General features: G+C 43.7%; 1 protein-coding gene across 1 annotated transcript in view; it reads right to left on the minus strand.

Moving 5' to 3' along the window:
* Nucleotides 1-7,079: 7,079 nt before the first annotated feature.
* shkbp1 (SH3KBP1 binding protein 1) overlaps nt 7,080-24,653 on the minus strand; it is a 41,410-nt gene continuing 23,836 nt past the window's right edge. Inside the window, exons 12-17 of the mRNA XM_084335019.1 lie at nt 20,356-20,526; nt 16,092-16,247; nt 15,567-15,663; nt 13,416-13,600; nt 13,190-13,292; nt 7,080-9,710 (exon numbers count right to left, since the gene is read on the minus strand). Coding sequence (XP_084191145.1) covers nt 8,900-9,710; nt 13,190-13,292; nt 13,416-13,600; nt 15,567-15,663; nt 16,092-16,247; nt 20,356-20,526 — 1,523 coding nt within the window. The 3' untranslated portion in view covers nt 7,080-8,899. The remainder of the gene's footprint in view (nt 9,711-13,189; nt 13,293-13,415; nt 13,601-15,566; nt 15,664-16,091; nt 16,248-20,355; nt 20,527-24,653) is intronic.

Consider the following 24,653-nt stretch of genomic DNA (forward strand, 5'->3'; position numbering starts at 1 on the left):
ACTGACTTGGAACTTCCTTAGGCGCCTGAGGAAGTAGAGGCGTTGTCGTGCCTTCTTCACAACACTGTCAATGTGTGTGGTCCATGTCAAGTCCTCGGATATGTGGGCTCCGAGGTACTTGAAACTGTTCACTCTCTCAACCGGTGCCCCGTCGATGCTGAGGGGGCTGTAGTCCTTGACCCCTGACCTCCTGAAGTCCACAATCATCTCTTTTGTTTTGCTGACGTTCAGGGAGAGGCAGTTCTCCTGACACCACTGTGACAGATTCTCTACCTCTTCCAGGTAGGCCCTCTCGTCGTTGGCAGAGATCAGGCCCACCACTACTGTGTCATCAGCAAATTTGATGATTGTGTTGTTGTTCCGCTGTGCCACGCAGTCATGTGTGTACAGGGAGTAGAGGAGGGGGCTCAGAACACAGCCCTGGGGGGCCCCTATGTTGAGCGTGATGGATGAGGAGGTGCAGTTGCCTGCTCTTACCACCTGGGGTCTGCCCGTCAGGAAGTCCAAGACCCACTGGCAGAGGTCATAGTTCAAGCCCAGGTCCCTGAGCTTGGCTATGAGTTTGGAGGGGACTATGGTATTGAATGCTGAGCTGTAGTCGATGAACAGCATTCTCACATAGTTCCCCTGCCTCTTGTCCAGGTGTGATGCTGCTGTGTGCAGCACATGGGCTATGGCGTCCTCCGTGGACCTGTTGGGGCGATATGCAAATTGCAGGGGGTCCAGGTTGATGGGGAGGGAGGAACAGATGTAGCCCTTCACTAGCTTCTCAAAGCACTTCATGGCTATGGAGGTGAGGGCTACAGGGCGGTAGTCGTTGAGGCAAGCGGGCGTAGATTTTTTGGGTACAGGGATGATGGTGGACTTCTTCAGACAGGTGGGGATGACAGCCTGTTCCAAGGACAGGTTGAAGATGTCAGTGAATACCGGGGCCAGTTGGTCGGCACAGACTTTTAGGACGCGGCCGGGGATGCCATCCGGTCCTGCTGCCTTCCTGATATTCACTTTTTTAAAGGTCCGCCTCACCTCATGCTCTGAACACTGAGTCTCCATCAGCAGACCCCCCCCCCCCCCCATTGCCGTGGTTTGTAGGCTGGTGTTGTTATTCACAGCCTCAAACCTCGCATAGAAGGAATTGAGATCATTTGCTAAGGAGATGTCATAGAGAGCTGCTATTGGTCGAGTGCAAGATACCTGACCGAACTCGCACCAATTGCGTCAAATAAAACGGACAAAATATCCGTTCGTGAGGAAAGATCTAATCAAGACTTTAAAATTATGATTGCGCAAAATGGGCTATTTTGTCAATGGAGAACTTTTTGTTCCTAAATCTACACCAATATATCTTTCACCCAGAGTGAAAATTGTGTAATTCGCCGAGGTGGGAACGGGATGAAACGATACAGCCTTCCCCATACAGCCTATAGGGGGAGAGAGAGGGATAGATAGGTACAGGTGGGGGATAGCTGTTGTGAGTGTGTCTGTACTTTCTTTCATCATCAGTACCAACTATCTTTTCCCATTCAGTCTCAGTTGGTTTAACATTTTCAATGAAAATGATCCCCTGTGGAAAAACAACACATTTATTACCCCAGTATTCCAAATGTTTTACACTGTCAGAATCATCATTCTTTTCCATATACTTAGCCTTATTTGATCCAGTTGCTAAACTTGCATGCTCAAGATATCATGATAGTTACAGAATTCCAATCTGGCTTCAGAACATCCCACTCCACTGACACATGCCTTCTCTATTTGAACGACCACATCAAACAAGAGGTGGATGCGGGCAAATACTGCGGCATGGTCATGCTGGACCTACAAAAGGCCTTCGACACTGTCAATCACACCATTCTGATTGACAAGCTAAAAGCAATTGGTTTTGATAGTCTATCAGTGAGCTGGATACAATCCTACCTGGAGGGGAGAGAACAGATGGTGGAGGTAAACGGTACCCTATCCCCCCCCCCCCTCACAGTGAGCTGTGGTGTTCCACAAGGAAGCATACTAGGACCGCTACTATTCCTAATTTATGCAAATGACATGTCGTCAGCTTGTGACTGCAACTTGTTCCTGTTTGCGGACGACTCAGCCCTGCTGGTCTCTGACAAGAACAAGTTACAGGTTGAAAAAGCCCTCAGCTCGGAACTAGGCAAAATCTGCATATGGCTCGCCGACAACAAACTATCATTACACATGGGCAAAACAGAGTCCATTCTCTTCGGTTCAAATAACAAACTCAGCAAGACCGACGGCTTCTCGGTTACAGTGGGTGACAATATTGTCACAAGGAAAGATGAAATTACCTACCTGGGTTCCATCCTAGAGGCTAATCTTTCCTGTGACAAAATGGCATCCAATGTAATAAAAAAAAGTCAACCAACGAACTCGATTCTTGTACCGGATCTCCTCTCTGGTAAACAAGAATACCCTGAAGACTCTAGCAGGAGCACTCATTCAAGGGTACTACGACTATGCTTGCACCTCATGGTACCAAAGCACCTCAAAGGCACTAAAAAACAAATTACAAACATCTCAAAACAAGCTAGTCAGACTACTGCTTGACCTGACTCCTAGAACCCACCTCACCCCTGCCCACTTTGACAACCTAGGATGGCTTAGAGTAGACGACAGAGTACAGCAACTTGCAATGGGCCTGGTCTACAAGATACACTACGCGACCAAGGTACCCATGTACATGTCAAAATACCATGATCACAACACCAGAGAGAGCTGCACAAATCATGTTAAACCCAGATTCGGCTCAAACAAGGGACTAAACACGTTTCGCAATTATGCCACATCAATGTGGAACGCCCTATCCAAAGCTGTAAAGGAATGTGAATCACTATACCCACTTTCAAAAACACTCTCAAAAAACACCTACAGGAGACTGCAATTCAAAACTGGCCCCTACAAATGTCCTAACCCAGTTGTACAGTAAATGACCAAGTATGGCTTTGTCAGTATTCCAATGTACAGTGTGTGTGTCCCCCCTACCCCCCCCCCCCCCACGTACAGCCCCCACCCACCCACCCAACCTCCTCCAATGTACAGTTTCTATGTCAAATGTATATACACTCTTTTTCTGGACACTTTTGTATCACAAACAGTACTGTATTTGCAAATCTGATATGTCATAAATATAAATGTATAGATGTAGCAGTACTGTCTATCTGTATGTCTATGTCATATGTTATGATGAATTGAAAATGGGGGACCCTGATGTAAACAAGACGAAAGTCTTTCTCTGGTCTGCATCCCCTTAACAATTGTATGTATTGAGCTGTACTGTACCCATTCTGCAATCTGTTAATAAACTTTTCAATCAATCAATCAATCAATGGCTGGCTCATAAGGAGAGCAAGTGGCTATCCCATGATATCCTAAACGAGATGACTGAAATTATGGCCCATGATGTTGTTGGATTTTCAGGGTTATCAGCCAGTAATCAACTCGTCACCTGTGGTTCCGTGAAGTTTCTGCGTTGTGTTGTTTATCTTACTTGGAAGTCGAACTTCCCCGTACTGGCTGTAACACTGTTCCACCCCGTAAATGCACCCGACTCAGAAGAAAACGACACACTGGAAACGTGATACCTTTCCTTCAAACGTTATTACAAATTACTTTTAGATGTCCCAAGGTCTAGGCAAAAAACAAAATGTGACCGAGCCTTTGCAGTGGCTGCCCCTAAACTGTGGAACAGTCTTCCACTACAAATTAGGTCTGCTCAGACCCTAGAAAATTTTAAGGCTCAGCTAAAGACTCACCTATTTTCTTTGGCGTTTTGAGGCTTAGTAAGCCATATATTCCATGGTCGTGTCGTGATTGTTTTTAATTAGGGCTGTCAGTTTATCACGTTAATTGGATTAATTCATTACACAGCAAATTATCACGTTATGAAAATTTACTCAAAATTAATTATTTTTACATTTTTTTTTATCTCATTAAGAACGTAGAATACACATTTACAGACTTTTTTTTAATATGGTCCATTTGCATGTTCTTGTTATCAGATTCTAGGGACATCTATGGATCTCAGGGAATGTATTCCCAGTGTCAGAAATACTGTGGGCTAGATCCACAAAGAATGGATTGCACGGTGCAAGTTGCACCCTTACTTACAATTCATTATGAATTGAAAATGGGGGACCCTGATGTAAACAAGATGAAAGTCTTTCTCTGGTCTGCATCCCCTTAACAATTGTGTGTATTGAGCCATACTATATTGTACCCATTCTGCAATCTGTTAATAAAATGTTCATTCAATCAATCAATTCAATGATTGATTGAACATTTTATTTTGAGTAAATTGTAATTGTAAACCAAATGAGAATATCAATAATTTATCTTTGACTGTGAATAACACCATGCTCAAATTGACCAGACCTGAAAAATCTAAGCAAATTAATAGATGGAAGATGATTAAACAGATACAGTACTGAATTATTCCATCCGGACACATGCAATTTGAAATATGATTATAGAATATCAGGCATAAAATGGTTATGCGATTAATAAAAAATCCTGTAATTAATTAGATACATTTTTTTAATCGCCTGACAGCACTATTTTTAATGTATTGCAGCTTCTGATTTTGTGTATACTGTATTTTTTTTGTATTTCTTAGTTTTTTATATTGTTTTAATGTATTGCAGCTTCTGATTGTGTGTATACTGTATTTTGTATATATTTTTTTTGTATTTCTCAGTTTTTATATTGTATTCTTTTTTTAGTATTTCTCTGTTATATTGTGAAGCACTTTGGTACAACTTCGGTTGGTTTTAAATGTGCTATATAAATAAAGTTGACCATGACCGTATCACTTCTGATCTGCGCAGCGGAAATGGTGCTTTCACCCACTCCCATGGTTTGGTTGAAACAGGCTCCTGAGTTACTTTACAATGTTCAGTTCTAAATTACTTTACAGAACAGAGCAGCTCTGTGAGCACATGGTAGTATATGAACAAAAATGGTTCTGACCGTTTCTATGACCTATTTAATTTTAGACATAATCAGAATTTCAACAGCTCACCGGATAATCAGGCTGGTTTTATCCACCAGCAGATTCACAGGGTACCAGAGGTGACAACCATGCGTTCCATTCGGCATGGTCCTCTCGTCTCCTAAAAACCTTTCTCGGAGGTAGAGGCCGGGGGGGGGGGGGGGGGTGAGTCCTCCCATGGAAGCCGTCTTTCACCGCCCTTGGGTTCGCCTGATGGTCAGCCTCTGTACCCTACTCGCAGCGCCAAATTATTGTGGAAAATTATTTTACCAAGTCCAGTGAGCTTACAGAAATTGAGATTGAGTCAATGGATAGGGGGGGGAAAGTATAGTTTATTCTGTGCACAGTCTCAGTTCTTATTTTTTTATGGTTCTTTTTTGCTTTATTGGATAGACAGAGAGGAAGGATGGGAGAAGATATGGGGAGGAGACATTTGGCAAATGTCGCCGGGTCCAGGAGTCGAACCTGGGACGGCCGCGTTGCACTGAAGTGCGTTACATAGTGCGCCACCCTGGCGCCCCATAGTCTCAGTTCTATACAGAGAGTGGAAGACAATCTGCAAAGTGAGCCCCGAGGCCAAGGATACTTTCAGCCTTATAGTAAAATAAATCAAGGTTTTGCACACAGGAAGAAGAGTCAGGCAATTCTCATAACAGCGTGGGATGAACACTGATAAGCTGCATCTGGCTACTAGTCCCTAATATTTTGTTATGAGAGTTGGTTGTTAGTTGTTCCAGACAAAACATGCTCTCTGTATGCTAGAGAATTTATGCCAGTAAGCTGGTTTATCATAAAATGGAGTAACAGAATATTACACTAGGAATGTAAGAGGTGGTGAACATATTTTTCCATATTATATAATAGAACTGTTTGATTATGACACATTCTCAGTGGCAACAGTGTTCCAACAGAGGAAGAGCATGGCATAGAAGAGTAACCTGGTGATGAATATAGTCTTATCCATTTAACAGACATGATTTAATACCTTCAGCAGAATAGAAAACACACACAGCTATTTAAGGTCCCCAGAGTTTGCACTAAATTAGGAAAATCTGCTTTTAGCTTCTGTGCACACATGGAACACGTTGCACAGCACCTTAAAACTCAATATTTTAGTATCCATTGGTCAGTTTAAAGGTATAATAGCAAACCATTCTGTCAACCAGTCTGTAGTTGTTTTAATTAATTTAAATTGTTTAATTGATTGACTTGTTTCTATATTGTTTTTGTATTATGTATTGTACCTCTCAACATCATTGTACTGTAAATGAGAACTTGCTCTCAATGATCTTTCATGATTAAATAAAGATTTAATTAATTAATTTAGTCAGTTTTAGCTTCAGCAACTGGCTATTCATTGATGTTCTACTCTTGGTAAAGAGCTGGTTGTGGTGTGAGTACCTCTGTGCATGTGTTCTACTAACAAGATATGATGACATTGACCTCCATTCCACCAACCATGTTATCAGGACACAGCAAGAGACAACCCCGTGTTTAAAGGTTGGTAACCCCGAAAAAATAACCCTGAACACAACACAGCTATTCCTGAACACATTATTATCAACGTTAAATGCTCGCTCCAGAGTCAGACAAGAAGATAGATACCGGTTTCCTCCGGTACTGTCCGCTTCCATTCATTTGTGCTAAGATAGACTAGCATGCAGCCGAATAGCTTTCTGCTGAAAGTATAAGAACTCAGCTGCCAGGGTTCTGAGCCAGAGCCTTCAGCGTGGCAGCCCCCCAGACTCTAGAACTCTCTCCCGGCTGAGATCTGCTCTGCCACATCCCTGGACTCCTTCAAGACAGCCCTGAAAACCCACCTGTTGACGAAGGCCTACGGCCTCTAGTCGTCTCCCTGTCCTTATCATTATTATTTCTTCTGCTTATATTTTCTTTGTCTTGTTGTTGCTTTGTAAAGCGGCATTGGGTCCCATGAAAGGCACTATATACATCCATGCTATTATTTTATTATTGGTATCTATCTTCTTGTCTGACTCTGGAGAAGACGGTAAGAGCATAATGTTGGCCTGTTGCTTTAACACATGGTGGTGAGTGATTATAAGTGTACATTCAGAAGGAGACAGGAGAGTTTATGTACTTTCAGGTAATGTAACACATTCAAACTATGATTTCAATCCATGTTTGACAACTTCAAGTAAATTGATTGATCAAAACAATCAATTCCTAGCAGACCTATATGCCTTCCTTGTCTGAGGCCTTTTGTTTCTACTGTTGGCAAAACCTTCCTTTGCTCTATCCTAGCCAGGCTATGACAGTAACATCATATCAAGCTGACAAAACAGAACAATAGGGAGGTGTAGTGGTTACGTCATTGTTGTTTCCGGCCGGTCCACCTCGCTTGAAATCGTAATGTATTTCCCCATTGCCCATTTATAAATCGTCTCGTTTAAAATAAATAAAGCATGAACATTTGCATGGTGTACCTTTCTGTGCATATTCATCCACAATCTATAGCTCAACATGAAAATATTCGCAATTAATTGTAAAATAATTACGTCAAATTTTATTTCAACCAAAAATGCTTAAGACAATAATGTTAGTGATAGAAGGGAACTCATTTTGTGTAAAAATGGAAAGCTTGCCAATGTTCATGAGGCATAATTATTATTACAATAGCCGATAATCCATTTTCCCAATGATAAATCCCTAAACGGGTGGACCGTGTGGGCGGTCCAAAGTGACGTCAGACTACACCTCCCTATAAGGTGGAAAATTGCTTCCGATTCAAGTTACAATAATTGGCTGGCTAATTTGGTTAACATGAGCTATCTTAAAAGGGGCACTTCACCTAAAAACAATGCTGATTTATGTTGCACACTCTAAACGGTTTTGCACACATTAACTTAGTTTGACAGTTTGAACATGACCACCAGTGATGTCAACGGGGACATTGAATCCTTGTGTTGTTGATTACAGCCTCATGAAATGATGTAGATGACATCACTGGTGGCCAAATTCAAAACAGATTTACTCTCAATAACTGTCAAACTAAATGAATGTCTGTGAAACAGAGTTTTTGGTACGTTAGATTATGTGACAAAATAAATCAGAATTTTTCTTTGGCTAAGTGCCCATTGAACGTCTGAGCCAATCCGCTTGTGTTTCTGAAGATTCATTGTGTGACTAAACACACATGTTGTTCTACTCCTTGGGACTTGACTATCATGTGAGACCTCTGAGATCACAGTGTGGTTGGTTAGTATGTTACTATAGAGCCTGTATTCACCTGCTGTTTCTAGGCAACAAGGACGCTACCTGCATTTTGTCCGTCAGCTTCCTCCGAGCCTGTGACACTGTAGCTGTGTCTCAATTCAGGGGTTGTAGCCTTCGAAGGCTACATTTGAAGACTGCATGCGTTGAATTGCACCACATCGGCGAGACCAAGGCTGTCCCGTTTCGAAGGCTCCTTCAGATGCAGCCTTCTTTTCCTGAATTTCCGTCAGACGGATATGGCCTCCTTCGAAGGATACAGCCCCTGAATTGAGTCACAGCTTGTATCTAGAAAGGGATACATTGTTATTAGCCTTTAAAATCTGTCAGTTTTGACTGAAAAACACCTTGTTCCATTCCTTTACAGATGTCTATGTTATGAGGATAGTGAGGTGCTTATAGATGCATCGTTATTCAGTCCATCCACATTAGCATCTTTCTCACAAGCTACAGGAAGTAAAGAGACAACAGCAGAAGTGGGCATGGCCTATACAGTGACTATATAAAGCCCTCTGACAGATGACTGGCATGTGACTCAACCAGTGGCCTGAAGGCAAGACGTGAACAGGCTGTTCTGACCTCCTCTTCCTCTCTGGAGCCGGCTTCTCTTCATCACACCCCTGAACCCCCAGTCAGACCCGCCCTGTCTCTTTGTCACCGTGATCAGAAGCTTGTCTCGTTCATAGGAGGTTTAGGAGCGGCCACCGGGCCGCCGGGCAGGCTGTCCTGATTGGCCGGGCTGTCGGGAGAAGGCGGGACGTCGGCAGGCGGTGAACTGATGGAGCGTCTCGGTGAGGCGGGGGTTTGCGAGCGGGTCGGACTAACCTCTGCGGGGGCAGGGCTTACATGGGAGGTAAACGTGGCCCTGCGGTGCGGCGATGACGAAGATGATGACGATGAAGGCAGGCCGACCGCGAGGTGTCCGACAGGCGAGACGGAGAAGGTGGAGGGTGACCGGAGGCCGAGTCTGGCCTCTAACTCGCTACACACCGCCAGGCTACGCCTCACGCCCTCCGACCCCACTGCCACACCTAACCCAGAGCTCCCTGCCCCCTCTGAGTTCTTAGCCAATTCCTGGCAACGCTCGACGAAGCTGCCCCTACGGAGAGAGCCGGTAGGATCCCTCTCTCTCTCTAAGGTCCTGGAGGGACGGGGGCTGAGGCCGCCCGCTAGACACATGCTGGAGGCGGGGCTGTGGGAGGCAGGGGTGGGGCTGTGGGAGGCAGGGGTGGGGCTGTGGGAGGCAGGGGCGGGGCTGTGTGGGGTGAGGGTGGGACTGTGAGGGGAGGCTGTCACCAGGGAAGGGGTCTGTGGCGGGACGGTCGCGTCTCGGTGTGGTTTGGCGTGAGGAACCGGTGGAGGAGCCTGGCGTGGAAGGCTGCCACTGAATGGACCTCCTCCTCCTCCTCCTCTTCCTCCTCCTCCACTGTACATACGCTCACTCCTGGAGATCTCAGTCAGCTGGGAGTGGAGACTGAGAGGAAGAGAGAGAGAGGGAGAGAGATACAGAGAGAGAGGGAGATACAGAGAGAGATGATAAAAATACAATTTGTTGTGTGTGTGTGTTCTCTAGGGTGGGTTTAGTGTGTATATACCTGCAGGTGGAGGCTCTAGAGGTGGGTTTAGTGTGTATATACCTGCAGGTGGAGGCTCTAGAGGTGGGTTTAGTGTGTATATACCTGCAGGTGGAGGCTCTAGGGGTGGGTTTAGTGTGTATATACCTGCAGGTGGAGGCTCTAGAGGTGGGTTTAGTGTGTATATACCTGCAGGTGGAGGCTCTAGAGGTGGGTTTAGTGTGTATATACCTGCAGGTGGAGGCTCTAGGGGTGGGTTTAGTGTGTATATACCTGCAGGTGGAGGCTCTAGGGGTGGGTTTAGTGTGTATATACCTGCAGGTGGAGGCTCTAGGGGTGGGTTTAGTGTGTATATACCTGCAGGTGGAGGCTCTAGGGGTGGGTTTAGTGTGTATATACCTGCAGGTGGAGGCTCTAGAGGTGGGTTTAGTGTGTATATACCTGCAGGTGGAGGCTCTAGAGGTGGGTTTAGTGTGTATATACCTGCAGGTGGAGGCTCTAGAGGTGGGTTTAGTGTGTATATACCTGCAGGTGGAGGCTCTAGAGGTGGGTTTAGTGTGTATATACCTGCAGGTGGAGGCTCTAGGGGTGGGTTTAGTGTGTATATACCTGCAGGTGGAGGCTCTAGAGGTGGGTTTAGTGTGTATATACCTGCAGGTGGAGGCTCTAGAGGTGGGTTTAGTGTGTATATACCTGCAGGTGGAGGCTCTAGGGGTGGGTTTAGTGTGTATATACCTGCAGGTGGAGGCTCTAGAGGTGGGTTTAGTGTGTATATACCAGCAGGTGGAGGCTCTAGAGGTGGGTTTAGTGTGTATATACCTGCAGGTGGAGGCTCTAGAGGTGGGTTTAGTGTGTATATACCTGCAGGTGGAGGCTCTAGGGGTGGGTTTAGTGTGTATATACCTGCAGGTGGAGGCTCTAGAGGTGGGTTTAGTGTGTATATACCTGCAGGTGGAGGCTCTAGAGGTGGGTTTAGTGTGTATATACCTGCAGGTGGAGGCTCTAGGGGTGGGTTTAGTGTGTATATACCTGCAGGTGGAGGCTCTAGAGGTGGGTTTAGTGTGTATATACCTGCAGGTGGAGGCTCTAGAGGTGGGTTTAGTGTGTATATACCTGCAGGTGGAGGCTCTAGGGGTGGGTTTAGTGTGTATATACCTGCAGGTGGAGGCTCTAGGGGTGGGTTTAGTGTGTATATACCTGCAGGTGGAGGCTCTAGGGTGGGTTTAGTGTGTATATACCTGCAGGTGGAGGCTCTAGAGGTGGGTTTAGTGTGTATATACCTGCAGGTGGAGGCTCTAGAGGTGGGTTTAGTGTGTATATACCTGCAGGTGGAGGCTCTAGAGGTGGGTTTAGTGTGTATATACCTGCAGGTGGAGGCTCTAGAGGTGGGTTTAGTGTGTATATACCTGCAGGTGGAGGCTCTAGAGGTGGGTTTAGTGTGTATATACCTGCAGGTGGAGGCTCTAGGGGTGGGTTTAGTGTGTATATACCTGCAGGTGGAGGCTCTAGAGGTGGGTTTAGTGTGTATATACCTGCAGGTGGAGGCTCTAGAGGTGGGTTTAGTGTGTATATACCTGCAGGTGGAGGCTCTAGAGGTGGGTTTAGTGTGTATATACCTGCAGGTGGAGGCTCTAGAGGTGGGTTTAGTGTGTATATACCTGCAGGTGGAGGCTCTAGAGGTGGGTTTAGTGTGTATATACCTGCAGGTGGAGGCTCTAGGGGTGGGTTTAGTGTGTATATACCTGCAGGTGGAGGCTCTAGAGGTGGGTTTAGTGTGTATATACCAGCAGGTGGAGGCTCTAGGGGTGGGTTTAGTGTGTATATACCTGCAGGTGGAGGCTCTAGGGGTGGGTTTAGTGTGTATATACCTGCAGGTGGAGGCTCTAGAGGTGGGTTTAGTGTGTATATACCTGCAGGTGGAGGCTCTAGAGGTGGGTTTAGTGTGTATATACCTGCAGGTGGAGGCTCTAGAGGTGGGTTTAGTGTGTATATACCTGCAGGTGGAGGCTCTAGAGGTGGGTTTAGTGTGTATATACCTGCAGGTGGAGGCTCTAGGGGTGGGTTTAGTGTGTATATACCTGCAGGTGGAGGCTCTAGAGGTGGGTTTAGTGTGTATATACCTGCAGGTGGAGGCTCTAGAGGTGGGTTTAGTGTGTATATACCTGCAGGTGGAGGCTCTAGGGGTGGGTTTAGTGTGTATATACCTGCAGGTGGAGGCTCTAGGGGTGGGTTTAGTGTGTATATACCAGCAGGTGGAGGCTCTAGGGGTGGGTTTAGTGTGTATATACCTGCAGGTGGAGGCTCTAGAGGTGGGTTTAGTGTGTATATACCTGCAGGTGGAGGCTCTAGAGGTGGGTTTAGTGTGTATATACCTGCAGGTGGAGGCTCTAGAGGTGGGTTTAGTGTGTATATACCTGCAGGTGGAGGCTCTAGAGGTGGGTTTAGTGTGTATATACCTGCAGGTGGAGGCTCTAGAGGTGGGTTTAGTGTGTATATACCTGCAGGTGGAGGCTCTAGGGGTGGGTTTAGTGTGTATATACCTGCAGGTGGAGGCTCTAGAGGTGGGTTTAGTGTGTATATACCTGCAGGTGGAGGCTCTAGGGTGGGTTTAGTGTGTATATACCTGCAGGTGGAGGCTCTAGAGGTGGGTTTAGTGTGTATATACCTGCAGGTGGAGGCTCTAGAGGTGGGTTTAGTGTGTATATACCAGCAGGTGGAGGCTCTAGAGGTGGGTTTAGTGTGTATATACCTGCAGGTGGAGGCTCTAGAGGTGGGTTTAGTGTGTATATACCTGCAGGTGGAGGCTCTAGGGGTGGGTTTAGTGTGTATATACCTGCAGGTGGAGGCTCTAGAGGTGGGTTTAGTGTGTATATACCTGCAGGTGGAGGCTCTAGGGGTGGGTTTAGTGTGTATATACCTGCAGGTGGAGGCTCTAGAGGTGGGTTTAGTGTGTATATACCTGCAGGTGGAGGCTCTAGGGGTGGGTTTAGTGTGTATATACCTGCAGGTGGAGGCTCTAGGGGTGGGTTTAGTGTGTATATACCTGCAGGTGGAGGCTCTAGAGGTGGGTTTAGTGTGTATATACCAGCAGGTGGAGGCTCTAGGGGTGGGTTTAGTGTGTATATACCTGCAGGTGGAGGCTCTAGGGGTGGGTTTAGTGTGTATATACCTGCAGGTGGAGGCTCTAGGGGTGGGTTTAGTGTGTATATACCTGCAGGTGGAGGCTCTAGAGGTGGGTTTAGTGTGTATATACCTGCAGGTGGAGGCTCTAGGGGTGGGTTTAGTGTGTATATAACAGCAGGTGGAGGCTCTAGAGGTGGGTTTAGTGTGTATATACCAGCAGGTGGAGGCTCTAGAGGTGGGTTTAGTGTGTATATACCTGCAGGTGGAGGCTCTAGGGGTGCTGTCTGGGGTTCTGGTCAGAGCCAGGTCACACTGATCCAACAGCTCCAGTAACTCCTCCTCCGTAGGCCCGCCCAGCGCTAGCAAACAACCAATCACAATAACCCATATCAGCCACACTGATAAAAGGAACGACCAATCACATCAGGTACATAGTGGTAGGTTAGGGTTAGGAAAACCCTGTTGTTGTTTTAACCTCTGACCTCTGATGTCGACCTTGCCGGCAATCTCCATGGCGGTGGTCAGGTCCCACATCTGGATGCTGCCATTGCCGTGGCCACTGAACAGGTAGCGGCGTGGCCGGGAGCCGATGCGACTGGAGCCTTCACACTCATGAACCATGAAGGCTGTGATGGACGTACCGTCTACTGACCGCACCTCACACACCCTGACACACCACACATATACATACATATACACATTTACATACACACAGACACACACACACAGGGTTAGATGTAAACACACTAATTTGTAATAATGTGGCGTCTTGTAAACAGGCGACAGTAGAACAATAATATGCTTTTCCAGTGTTTTACCTGCTCTACCACTGCACAGAAATGAGGCATTTTCTTTTGAAAGTGGTTACCAACGATTACAGGCAGCCATGTTGTACACAGACTTTCTGTGCACGACCTCTCTTAATTAAATCAGTGATCGTGGATATGAAATGCTGACAACTCTCTCCTTCCACAAGAGAGGACTATAGTGTTGGTTCTGTTTAACTCTCTGACAGGCAGCTGTAGTGGTGGTTCTGTTTAACTCTGACAGGCAGCTGTAGTGTTGGTTCTGTTTAACTCTGACAGGCAGCTGTAGCGGTGGTTCTGTTTAACTCTGACAGGCAGCTGTAGTGGTGGTTCTGTTTAACTCTGACAGGCAGCTGTAGTGGTGGTTCTGTTTAACTCTGACAGGCAGCTGTAGTGTTGGTTCTGTTTAACTCTGACAGGCAGCTGTAGCGGTGGTTCTGTTTAACTCTGACAGGCAGCTGTAGTGGTGGTTCTGTTTAACTCTGACAGGCAGCTGTAGTGGTGGTTCTGTTTAACTCTGACAGGCAGCTGTAGTGTTGGTTCTGTTTAACTCTGACAGGCAGCTGTAGTGGTGGTTCTGTTTAACTCTGACAGGCAGCTGTGGTTGTGGTTCTGTTTAACTCTGACAGGCAGCTGTGGTTGTGGTTCTGTTTAACTCTGACAGGCAGCTGTAGTGGTGGTTCTGTTTAACTCTGACAGGCAGCTGTAGTGGTGGTTCTGTTTAACTCTGACAGGCAGCTGTAGCGTTGGTTCTGTTTAACTCTGACAGGCAGCTGTAGCGTTGGTTCTGTTTAACTCTGACAGGCAGCTGTAGTGGTGGTTCTGTTTAACTCTGACAGGCAGCTGTAGCGTTGGTTCTGTTTAACTCTGACAGGCAGCTGTAGTGGTGGTTCTGTTTAACTCTGACAGGCAGCTGTAGTGGTGGTTCTGTTTAACTCTGACAGGCAGCTGTAGTGGTGGTTCTGTTTAACTCTGACAGGCAGCTGTAGCGTTGGTTCTGTTTAACTCTGACAGGCAGCTGTAGTGGTGGTTCTGTTTAACTCTGACAGGCAGCTGTAGTGGTGGTTCTGTTTAACTCTGACAGGCAGCTGTAGTGGTGGTTCTGTTTAACTCTGACAGGCAGCTGTAGTGGTGGTTCTGTTTAACTCTGACAGGCAGCTGTAGTGGTGGTTCTGTTTAACTCTGACAGGCAGCTGTAGTGGTGGTTCTGTTTAACTCTGACAGGCAGCTGTAGTGGTGGTTCTGTTTAACTCTGACAGGCAGCTGTAGTGGTGGTTCTGTTTAACTCTGACAGGCAGCTGTAGTGTTGGTTGTAAAACCTCTTAAGCCCAATGGGCCCGGCACCGGGCCGAGATTTATTTCACGTCACAAATTTAGTACACTTGATCTCAAGGTGTTGAATGAGCAACATTTTTCACTTTTGGTAAATTTACTCAAGTATAGTAACAGACACAATATTTCTGACACTGGGAATACATTCCCTGACGTCCCTAGATAACAAGAACATGCAAATGGACCTTGTAGAAGTGGCGCAATCTTCCATTTACTAGGGTATGTACTTTTAGGCAGATTTTCTGAAAATATGGCTAGGGCTTAACAGGTTAATTCTCTAACAGGCAGCTGTATTGTTGATTGTTTAACTCTCTTGACAGGCAATTGTTACCAGTAGGACCGACCTCCACTAAAGACATTCTAAGTCCATTTCATTGACAAATCAGTAAAATTATTGTTTTCCCAAATGCAATCGTGCAGAAGGACCTCTTTCTCGTGTTTACCGGAGACATGCTTAGTTTTTCAGCCTGGTAATAACGTGAACTGTAGTCTCACCTCTTCCCGTTGGAGGACAGTCGAACGTAGAGCTTATCAGTGTCTGGTACCACTCTCTGAATAAACACCTGCTGCTCATCCCTCTCTCCATACGGACCTATGAGACAATTCAGACAAATAACATTTACATTTAGTAATTTAGCTGAATGCTTTTATCCAAAGCAACTTACAAATTGGGTACAACAAGTCAGCAGGAGGGGTACATTTCTGGGGTAAGTGGTATTGTTCATATTAGCAGTGTTGAACTTGAGTGCTTCACTAGTATAGGTATAGTAGCTGCGAGCATAGTAGATAGTAGTATAGGCATAGTAGCATAGTACATACTAGTAGTAATTGATATTGATTGAAGAGTTTTGATGTGTTTTTAGTTAGTTAGTTAAACTAGAACCACTCTGTCTTCACATGGACCTGTGAGACACACAACTAGTTAGTTACTTAGGCTAAACTATCACTCTCTATTTTCAGACCTATGGACACCCAACTAGTTAGCTGAACTATCTGTGCGTGTGCATGCGTCTGTGTTACCTATCTCTATGCCTGCACTGCAGCCAGCATGTCCGTCAACATCGTCCAATGAGAGGATCTTGAAGGAGGTGAGGGGGGTGGAGCCAGGCTGGGTGGAGATCATCCCTCTGAACCGCGTCACCGTCCAGGTACGCACATGGTTGTTGTCTGCACACACTGCAACACAAACACACACAGAGATAAACACACCAACAGATAATCATACATAAAGCCTGAACTTGTCACTTGTTCATCTGAGCTGCTGTTCTCTCTCTCATCATTCACACAGCCAGCTGCAGTCCCTCCTCTAGATCTATATCCATCGCTAGAACTCCTAGAACCCTGAGCAGCTTCACACTCTCAGCTGTATAACTGTACTGTAATTAGGGCTGTCTTAAATACTTCGAAGCTTCGTTCGATGGCACAAGCTTCGAACATTAAAAAAAAAATCGAAGTAAAAAAAAAAAAAAAAAAAACGTTTCAAAATTTCTTTTTTCACCTTTTTTTTTTTTACTTCGATTTGTGTGTGTGTATGTGTGTGTGTGTGTGTGTGTGTGAGAACTACCCATCCCAGTTAGGACAGCCGAATCCCGTCCAATCTTTCGCCGTCGACTAAAGACTCACTTCTTCAACCATTATCTGAAATGATTTTTTTTTTTTTTAAACTTTGACCAGTCAGCTGGTTCTTTTCGCGTTTATCGCTTTTTCTGGTCAAGTATGACCGACAGATACAGGTTGAATGGGGTATAGATGGGGGGAAAGACACTCTGAGAAAATACGGCGAGTCCGGGAGTCGAACTCGTGTACCCCAGATCCGTGACGCGCACGGTTGTCCCCGACGCCGAAATAGCGTTCGAGGTACGCGGTGAGCTACTGGAGCTCCCCTATCTGAAATGATATATTAAAAAAAAAAAAAAAAAAAAAAAAAAAAAAAAAATCTAACCGTGACTAACCTTACTGTCATGCACTTTTCCTAATAAACTAACCTACACTGTAACACGCAACACTTTGATAAACATTGTTACTCAGCTGATAGAGTTGTACCCTTCTTGCTGTCTTGTCGTACAGAACTTGTAAGTCGCTTTGGATAAAAGCGTCAGCTAAATGACTAAATGTAAATGTATGTATGTGTGTGTGTGTGTGTGTGTGTGTGTGTGTGTGTGTGTGTGTGTGTGTGTGTGTGTGTGTGTGTGTGTGTGTGTGTGTGTGTGTGTGTGTGTGTGTGCGCGCGCATATATGGGGCCATTGGGTGGGGCCGGGGGACAAATACACTGGAGGAAAGTAACCCAGCTCAGCACTGCCCAAATTATATCATCACTATTGCCTGTTTGAAGGATATCATCCTCAAATACATATACACCTACATGCCTTGTAGAATTCCACACATAAGAAAGAAAGATACTGGGATGAATAAACAAAATAGGAAATAAAATTTAGATAAGGTGCTACTGAGATGTTTTGGTGAGTTCTTAGTTTTTTTGTGGAAGTTGCCCTTCTTAAAAATGCATGAACATTCACTGATAATTGGTCTGTAGTGGAGTCTACAAGGTCTACATTGCCGGACCATGTAGAATCCGGACCTTGTAGACTGACATAATTCTGTGCATAGTTTAGTCTACACAGGCCATATTTCAAATAATCAAAATCTTACTTCATTCATCTTAAACATTCTTGATTTGGGGGATTGGTAGTTCCCATGAAATCTGAAGTTGTTCAAACGACAACAGCGATCCACCTTGAATTAAATCACACAGCAGAGTGAAACCTTGTTGGCTCAGTCACGAAAGGGGCTCCAACCCACTTTATTTATAGAGCACATTTAAAAACAACGTTTATGAAAGTGCTGTACAAGTCCCACAACATAAGATAAAAAAAAAAAAAAAAAAGATTTGAAGCTTCGAATTAAAATCGAAGCTCGGCCCCGAAGCTTCGATTGCCAAAAAAAGCTTCGAAGGTCAGCCCTAATAACACCTCAATCTCGAATAACCTCAAATAACCCATTACAACCCTAACCCACTACATCCCTCTAACCCCACCCACTACGGCCCCTACCTGCACCCACTACAACCCCTAACCCTAACCCACTACATCCCTCTAACCCCACCCACTATGGCCCCTACCTCCACCCACTACAACCCCTAACCCAGGGATTAAAGCTAAAGAAAATCTCCTGACTCTCCTCCTTTTTTCAGGCCAAGTCATATTCTTATTTTAACCTCCACTGTATATATTTCTTTTATTTAATAGCGTTGGCGTTTTAAGGGAACTCGATTATTTTGAACATATTTTCTATTGCCAGTTTGCTTTTACGTAATATCAATACTGTTTTCAATTCATCAAATAAATCAGGCTAAATCCAAACTTTGATTTGATTGCAATCTTGATTAGGCCATTTCAACAAGCTATTTATAATGCTTGCTGCACATTAAGACACTCGTATAGGTTCATTTGCTTGTGTGACGTTTATAGATGTAGGCTATATAGTTAGGCCTAATAACGTCGGCTTGTGTGCCTATTTGTGAGCTTGCGCACAGATGTGATGGAATTCAAGTTTTTATTGATCACATAGGCAGGCTACACATGGCGTAGGCTACATATGGCAGTGAGATTCATTGTTCTTGTATGCTCTCTCTCGTATTGTTGTTATAGGCTATTGTCAAGAAAGGAAGTACATTATTTTTCAATCGTGGCTGTCACTTAGCAGTCTCTTAGCAGCTTCATTAATCTCGATCTGTCTCAGCCACAGCATAACTGCGACCGGCTATGACAAAAATCATAAATAGACTACTCTAAATAAAATAGCCTATAACATTATAAAGGATAGGCTATAGCAGGGGTTCCCAACCCTTCTTCCCCAGAGCCCAACGATTCCTTGGAGACATAGGAATATGATATGATATAGGCTACTGGTCCATCAGCGAGGAGATAGCACACAGCTGATAGCCATTTGAGAATAGGCTATTATGGCCAAACGAGGGTAGGCTAGGCTATAGCCTATAGCCTATAAATATTATTTAATGTTTTCATAAGTGTAGGACAAGGACAACAGTTAGATTAATGATCAAGTTCGTTTACGGTATGCAGGATTCGCAGGGCTCCGTGTCTGTGCCATGCGTTATATGCGCAAGTCACTGTCGCATAGTTGTAGCCGATAAAGGCCTACTATATGTAGGCTATATATTATATATAATTTATATAGGCTACCTAATACCGACATCAAAATAGATTGTATGCCTCTACAAATCATATTATACCAGTGTAACGGTGTCTGGCTGTGTGACGTCAACTTGTCAGCATGAAAGGATAGCTAAGCAAGTAGCTTACCAGACGTTGTAGTTTTGGGGATTTGGTACATACATACCCATTTATTATTAACAACATATAAAATGAGGAGTATGACCATACGGCATTCATTCAATGTACACAACTATATCAATAAATGGTGATCACAAACACTAGCCACATCGTTACTAGATAACTAACTAAAACAGTTGACGATTGACACTGCTATAACCAGTTGACGATTGACACTGCTGTGGGAAGTCAGGTGGAACAGGAAGTGAAGAAGTCACTGGCTCAGGTTAAATCAAATTAAACGTATAGCTACATCAGGTACAAACAATGGAGCGCCACTTAGTGACCAAACATGGCACTGCAACTAAATAACAACACAGAAATACAATAGGCACATTTGTGACCGTTACACCAGATAGCCAATTGATGGAAAATCCGTTGCGACTTGGAATCAAATTGATGGAAATCCATCGTAGGACGGAGCGCTTTAATCCCTGGGCCCTAACCCCACCCACTACAACCACTCTATCCTTCAACCCCCTAACCCTACAACCCCCCAAATCCACTCCCTGGTGACTACAGCCTGTATGAAACCCAGACCTACCTGATATCAGGTGCTTCTCTACTACAGCCTGTATGAAACCCTACCTGATATCAGGTGCTTCTCTACTACAGCCTGTATAAAACCCAGACCTACCTGATATCAGGTGTTTCTCTACTACAGCCTGTATGAAACCCAGACCTACCTGATATCAGGTGTTTCTCTACTACAGCCTGTATGAAACCCAGACCTACCTGATATCAGGTGTTTCTCTACTACAGCCTGTATGAAACCCAGACCTACCTGATATCAGGTGTTTCTCTACTACAGCCTGTATGAAACCCAGACCTACCTGATATCAGGTGTTTCTCTACTACAGCCTGTATGAAACCCAGACCTACCTGATATCAGGTGTTTCTCTACTACAGCCTGTATGAAACCCAGACCTACCTGATATCAGGTGTTTCTCAGACAGCATGATCTTGGTGACTGGGCTGCGGTGGACAGAAAAGGTTTGAAAGAGCTGAGGTCCCGACCCGACTGTCTCCGGATGCTGGACGATGACCCGCACCGTCCCAGAACTGGTGCCGTACGCTATCTCAATCCAGTTGCCGCTGTCACCTGTAGACAGGGAACCAGATCAGCTGGTATCAGAGTATTATCAGTATTAGATTATTAGGCATAGGGCCTCCAGATGGGTTAAGAACATTTTATGTTTTGGTCAAAAATGGAAACATACTTCAGTGATTTCTCCAGTAAGATCAGGAAGTACACGACATGTGGGGCAGTGACTTATGGGAGTCATGAAATGTTAAAGCTGCACCAGGTAGTTTTGGGAGAAAAACTAAAGAAAGTACATCACAGAAAATAATCACAATCTGAGTCTGGAATCTCATATAGTTACATAGAGCAACAACTGAACTGACACTGAGTAAAGTGTGGGTGTGTTTGATTTAGAGACGAGGACAGGCCAATCCTCACTTAGGAATGCCCGACGTGTTTTAAGGAGGGGACTACCTAACTAAACTACATGACTCAAAGTAGTTCATTACTGAAAAAGCTACGGAGATGTGAATGTAGTTCAACTACCACCCAACTATTTATATATAGTTTGATGTACATATTACTAATTGTATGGAGTGATATGTATAGTGTACTGTCTATTGTTTGAGTTACATAGTACTAAATGTATATAGTGATATGTATAGTGTACTGTCTATTGTTTGATGTACACATAGTACTAATTTAAATGTATATAGTGATATGTATAGTGTACTGTTTATTGTTTGATGTACATAGTACTAAATGTATATGGTGATATGTATAGTGTACTGTCTATTGTTTGATGTACATAGTACTAAATAGATAGTACTAAAAAAGTATTACCGCTACTCCCATGGCCCTAATAATAATGCTGTGGTTAACCAAAGCAAGCATTTAAGCTAGCATGAAGATGATGGTATCATATGAAACTTGAGATCACAAGCAATCTGTAGACAACAAATATGTCATATTAGCTTACCAGAGAAAGGCCTAAATATTGATACCTCTCAATCTCTAGTCTGCAAATATAAAATATACACGTTTTGCAGTGTAATTTTGTGAGGTGTAATTTTCTACAAAAAAATTTAGTAGCAGCAGTAGTAGTAGTAGGTGGTATTAGTAGTATTAGTAGGTGGTAGTAGCAGCAGTAGTAGCAGTAGTAATAGTCCTAGTAAATGGGAAAAAAATGAGGACTGCATTTATATAGCGTTTTTATCCAAAGCGCTTTACAGGTTATGCCTCACATTCACCCATTCATTCAAACATTCACACACTGACAGTGGAGGCGACCATGCAAGGTGCCAACCTGCTCATCAGGAGCATTTAGGGGTTAAGTGTCTTGCTCAAGGACACTTCGACACACTGCCAAGAGGAGCCAGAATCTAACCAGGAACCTTCTGATTACCAGACAACCACTCTACCTCCTGAGCCACTGTCGCCCCTAGTAGCAGTAGTAGTAGTAGTAGTAGTAGTAGTAGTAGTAATAATAATAGCGGTAGTAGTATAAGTAGTAGTAGTAGCAGCAGTAGTAATAGTAGAAATAGTAGTAGTAGCAGCAGCAGCAGTAATAGTAGTAGTAATAGTAGTAGCAATAGTAGTAGCATCAGCAGCAGTAGCAGTAGTAGTAGTAATAGTAGTAGCAATAGTAGTAGCATCAGCATCAGCAGCAGTAGTAGTAATAATAGTAGTAGTAGTCCTAGTAAATGGTAAATGATAAATGGACTGCATTTATATAGCGCTTTTATCCAAAGGCTCACATTCACCCATTCATTCACACACAGACGGTGGAGGCAACCATGCAAGGTGCCAACCTGCTCATCGGGAGCATTTAGGGGTTAAGTGTCTGAGCCACCGTCGCCCCTAGTAGCAGTAGTAGTAGTACTAGTAGCAGTAGTAGTAGTACTAGTAGTAGTAGTAGTAGTAGTAGTAGTAGTAGTAGTAGTAGTAGTAGTAGTAGTAGTAGTAGTAGCAGCGGCAGCAGCAGCAGCAGCAGCAGCAGTAATAGTAGTGGTAATAATAATAGTAGCGGTAGTAGTATAAGTAGTAGTAGCAGCAGCAGTAGTATAAGGCTGTCCCCGAAGTCTGTTTTTGGGATTCGAACTTCGTCAGGGTTTTTCGAACCTTCGTTTTTAGTTAAAAAAAATATAAAATATATATATATTTTTTTTTTCTTTTTTATATTCTCAAACTAAATCCTCAATTTGAATAAAGTGATTAATCTGATTAAATTTGTATTTTTTTATTTTATTAAATCAACTTTCCAGACCCAGACCCAGCCCAGGGAGAAGCCCCAGCCCAACTAAATCAATTAAATCAACTTTCTTTAATGAATATAACTTAATATCAGTTTATATAATATATATAATATTAGTACAGCCTAATCTTTATCTGCAACTGTGAAGAAAAACACCAGTTTAAACAGAATGAATAGAAAAAAATTATTTAAAGAAAATTATTCTTTTTTTTAAATTGTTTATAAGAAATAAAAAATTCGAATGTTGATTTAGAATTTGAATGCCAACGTAACGAACAAAGGTTTGAACGTTTGGGCTCAGCCCTACAGTAGTAGCAGTAGTAGTATGATAATAGTAGTAGTAGTAGTAGTAGTAGTAGTAGTAGTAGAAATAGTAGTAGTAGCAGTAGTAGTAGTAGTAATAGTAGCGGTACTAGTAGTAGTAGTAGCCGCAGTAGTAATAATAGTATTAGTAGTAGAAATAGTAGTAGTAGTAGCAGCAGTAGTAGAAATAGTAGTAGTAGTAATAGTAGTAGGGATGGGCATGAGTAATCGTTTCAACTGAACTCAATTGTTTTTTGAGTTAATTTTATTAATAATTTTTTTTATTTGGTTACCACAAAATACATCCACCAAAAGTGCCTGTTTGTGCCAATGAAACAGAAATATCACTCTGAAATCTCATGCGGTGTGAGATTGTTGCAGAAAGCTGAATGCTGTGGAGCATGAATAGTACACACGTTACTGCAAAAAGTTTGTTAGCTTAGCATTATCCAAAAGATAAAAACAGCGTTTGTGTTTGTGAATTTCCAAATTGTACCAACAACATGTCGCCTACTTTGCGTAGCATTCAAACTATTGATATGGACCTGCCATTCCATGAGCGGAGACAACTGATGCAGAAAGTGGAGGTAATTATTACAAATGGTAACTGACTGTTTTGACTGACAATATGAATTAAGCATGGGGTATATTTCTGTGCATTGTTATGTACAAAAAAATTTGTGTGTGTGTGTTTCTGCTCAATATCTTGTTATTGCTGCTGCCATGTGCTTTAAGATGCATTCTAAAAATAGATTTCCCTAAACAATTGATCAAGCACTACTACTAATTGATGCAAGTACTCGATCTGGGAAAACATTACTCATGCCCATCCCTAAATAAAGTTAGTCACAGTAGTAGTAGTAGTAGTAGTAGTAGTAGTAGTAATAGTAGAAGCAGTAATAGCAGTAGCAGTAGTAGCAGCAGCAGCAGTAATAGTAGAAGTAGTAGTAGTAGTAGCAGCAGTAATAGTAGTAGCAGCAGTAGTAGCAGCAGTAGTAGTAGCAGTAGTAGTAGTAGTAGTAGCAGTAGTAGTAGTAGTAGTAGCAGTAGTAGTAGAAGCAGTAGTAGCAGCAGCAGTAGTAGCAGCAGCAGCAGTAATAGTAGAAGTAGTAGTAGTAGCATCAGTAGTAGTAGCAGCAGTAGTAGTAGTAGTAGCATCAGTAGTAGCAGCAGCAGTAATAGTAAAAGCAGTAGCAGTAGTAGAAGTAATAGTAGAAGCAGTAATATTAGCAGTAGTAGCAGCAGCAGCAGTAGTAGTAGTAGCAGCAGTAATAGTAGTAGTAGCAGTAGTAGTAGTAGTAGCAGCAGTAATAGTAGAAGCAGTAATAGCAGTAGCAGTAGCAGCAGCAGCAGTAATAGTAGAAGCAGTAATAGCAGTAGCAGTAGTAGCAGCAGCAGTAGCAGCAGTAATAGTAGTAGTAGCAGCAGTAGTAGCAGCAGTAGTAGTAGTAGTAGTAGTAGTAGTAGCAGTAATAGTAGCAGCAGTAGTAGTAGTAGCAGTAGTAGTAGTAGTAGTAGTAGTAGTAGTAGCAGTAATAGTAGCAGCAGTAGTAGTAGTAGCAGTAGTAGCAGCAGTAGTAGTAGTAGTAGCATCAGTAGTAGCAGCGCAGCAGTAATAGTAGAAGCAGTAGCAGTAGTAGAAGTAATA

This window comes from Notolepis coatsorum (genome assembly GCF_963971535.1).
Source record: "Notolepis coatsorum genome assembly, chromosome: 1".
Lineage (NCBI taxonomy): Eukaryota > Metazoa > Chordata > Actinopteri > Aulopiformes > Paralepididae > Notolepis > Notolepis coatsorum.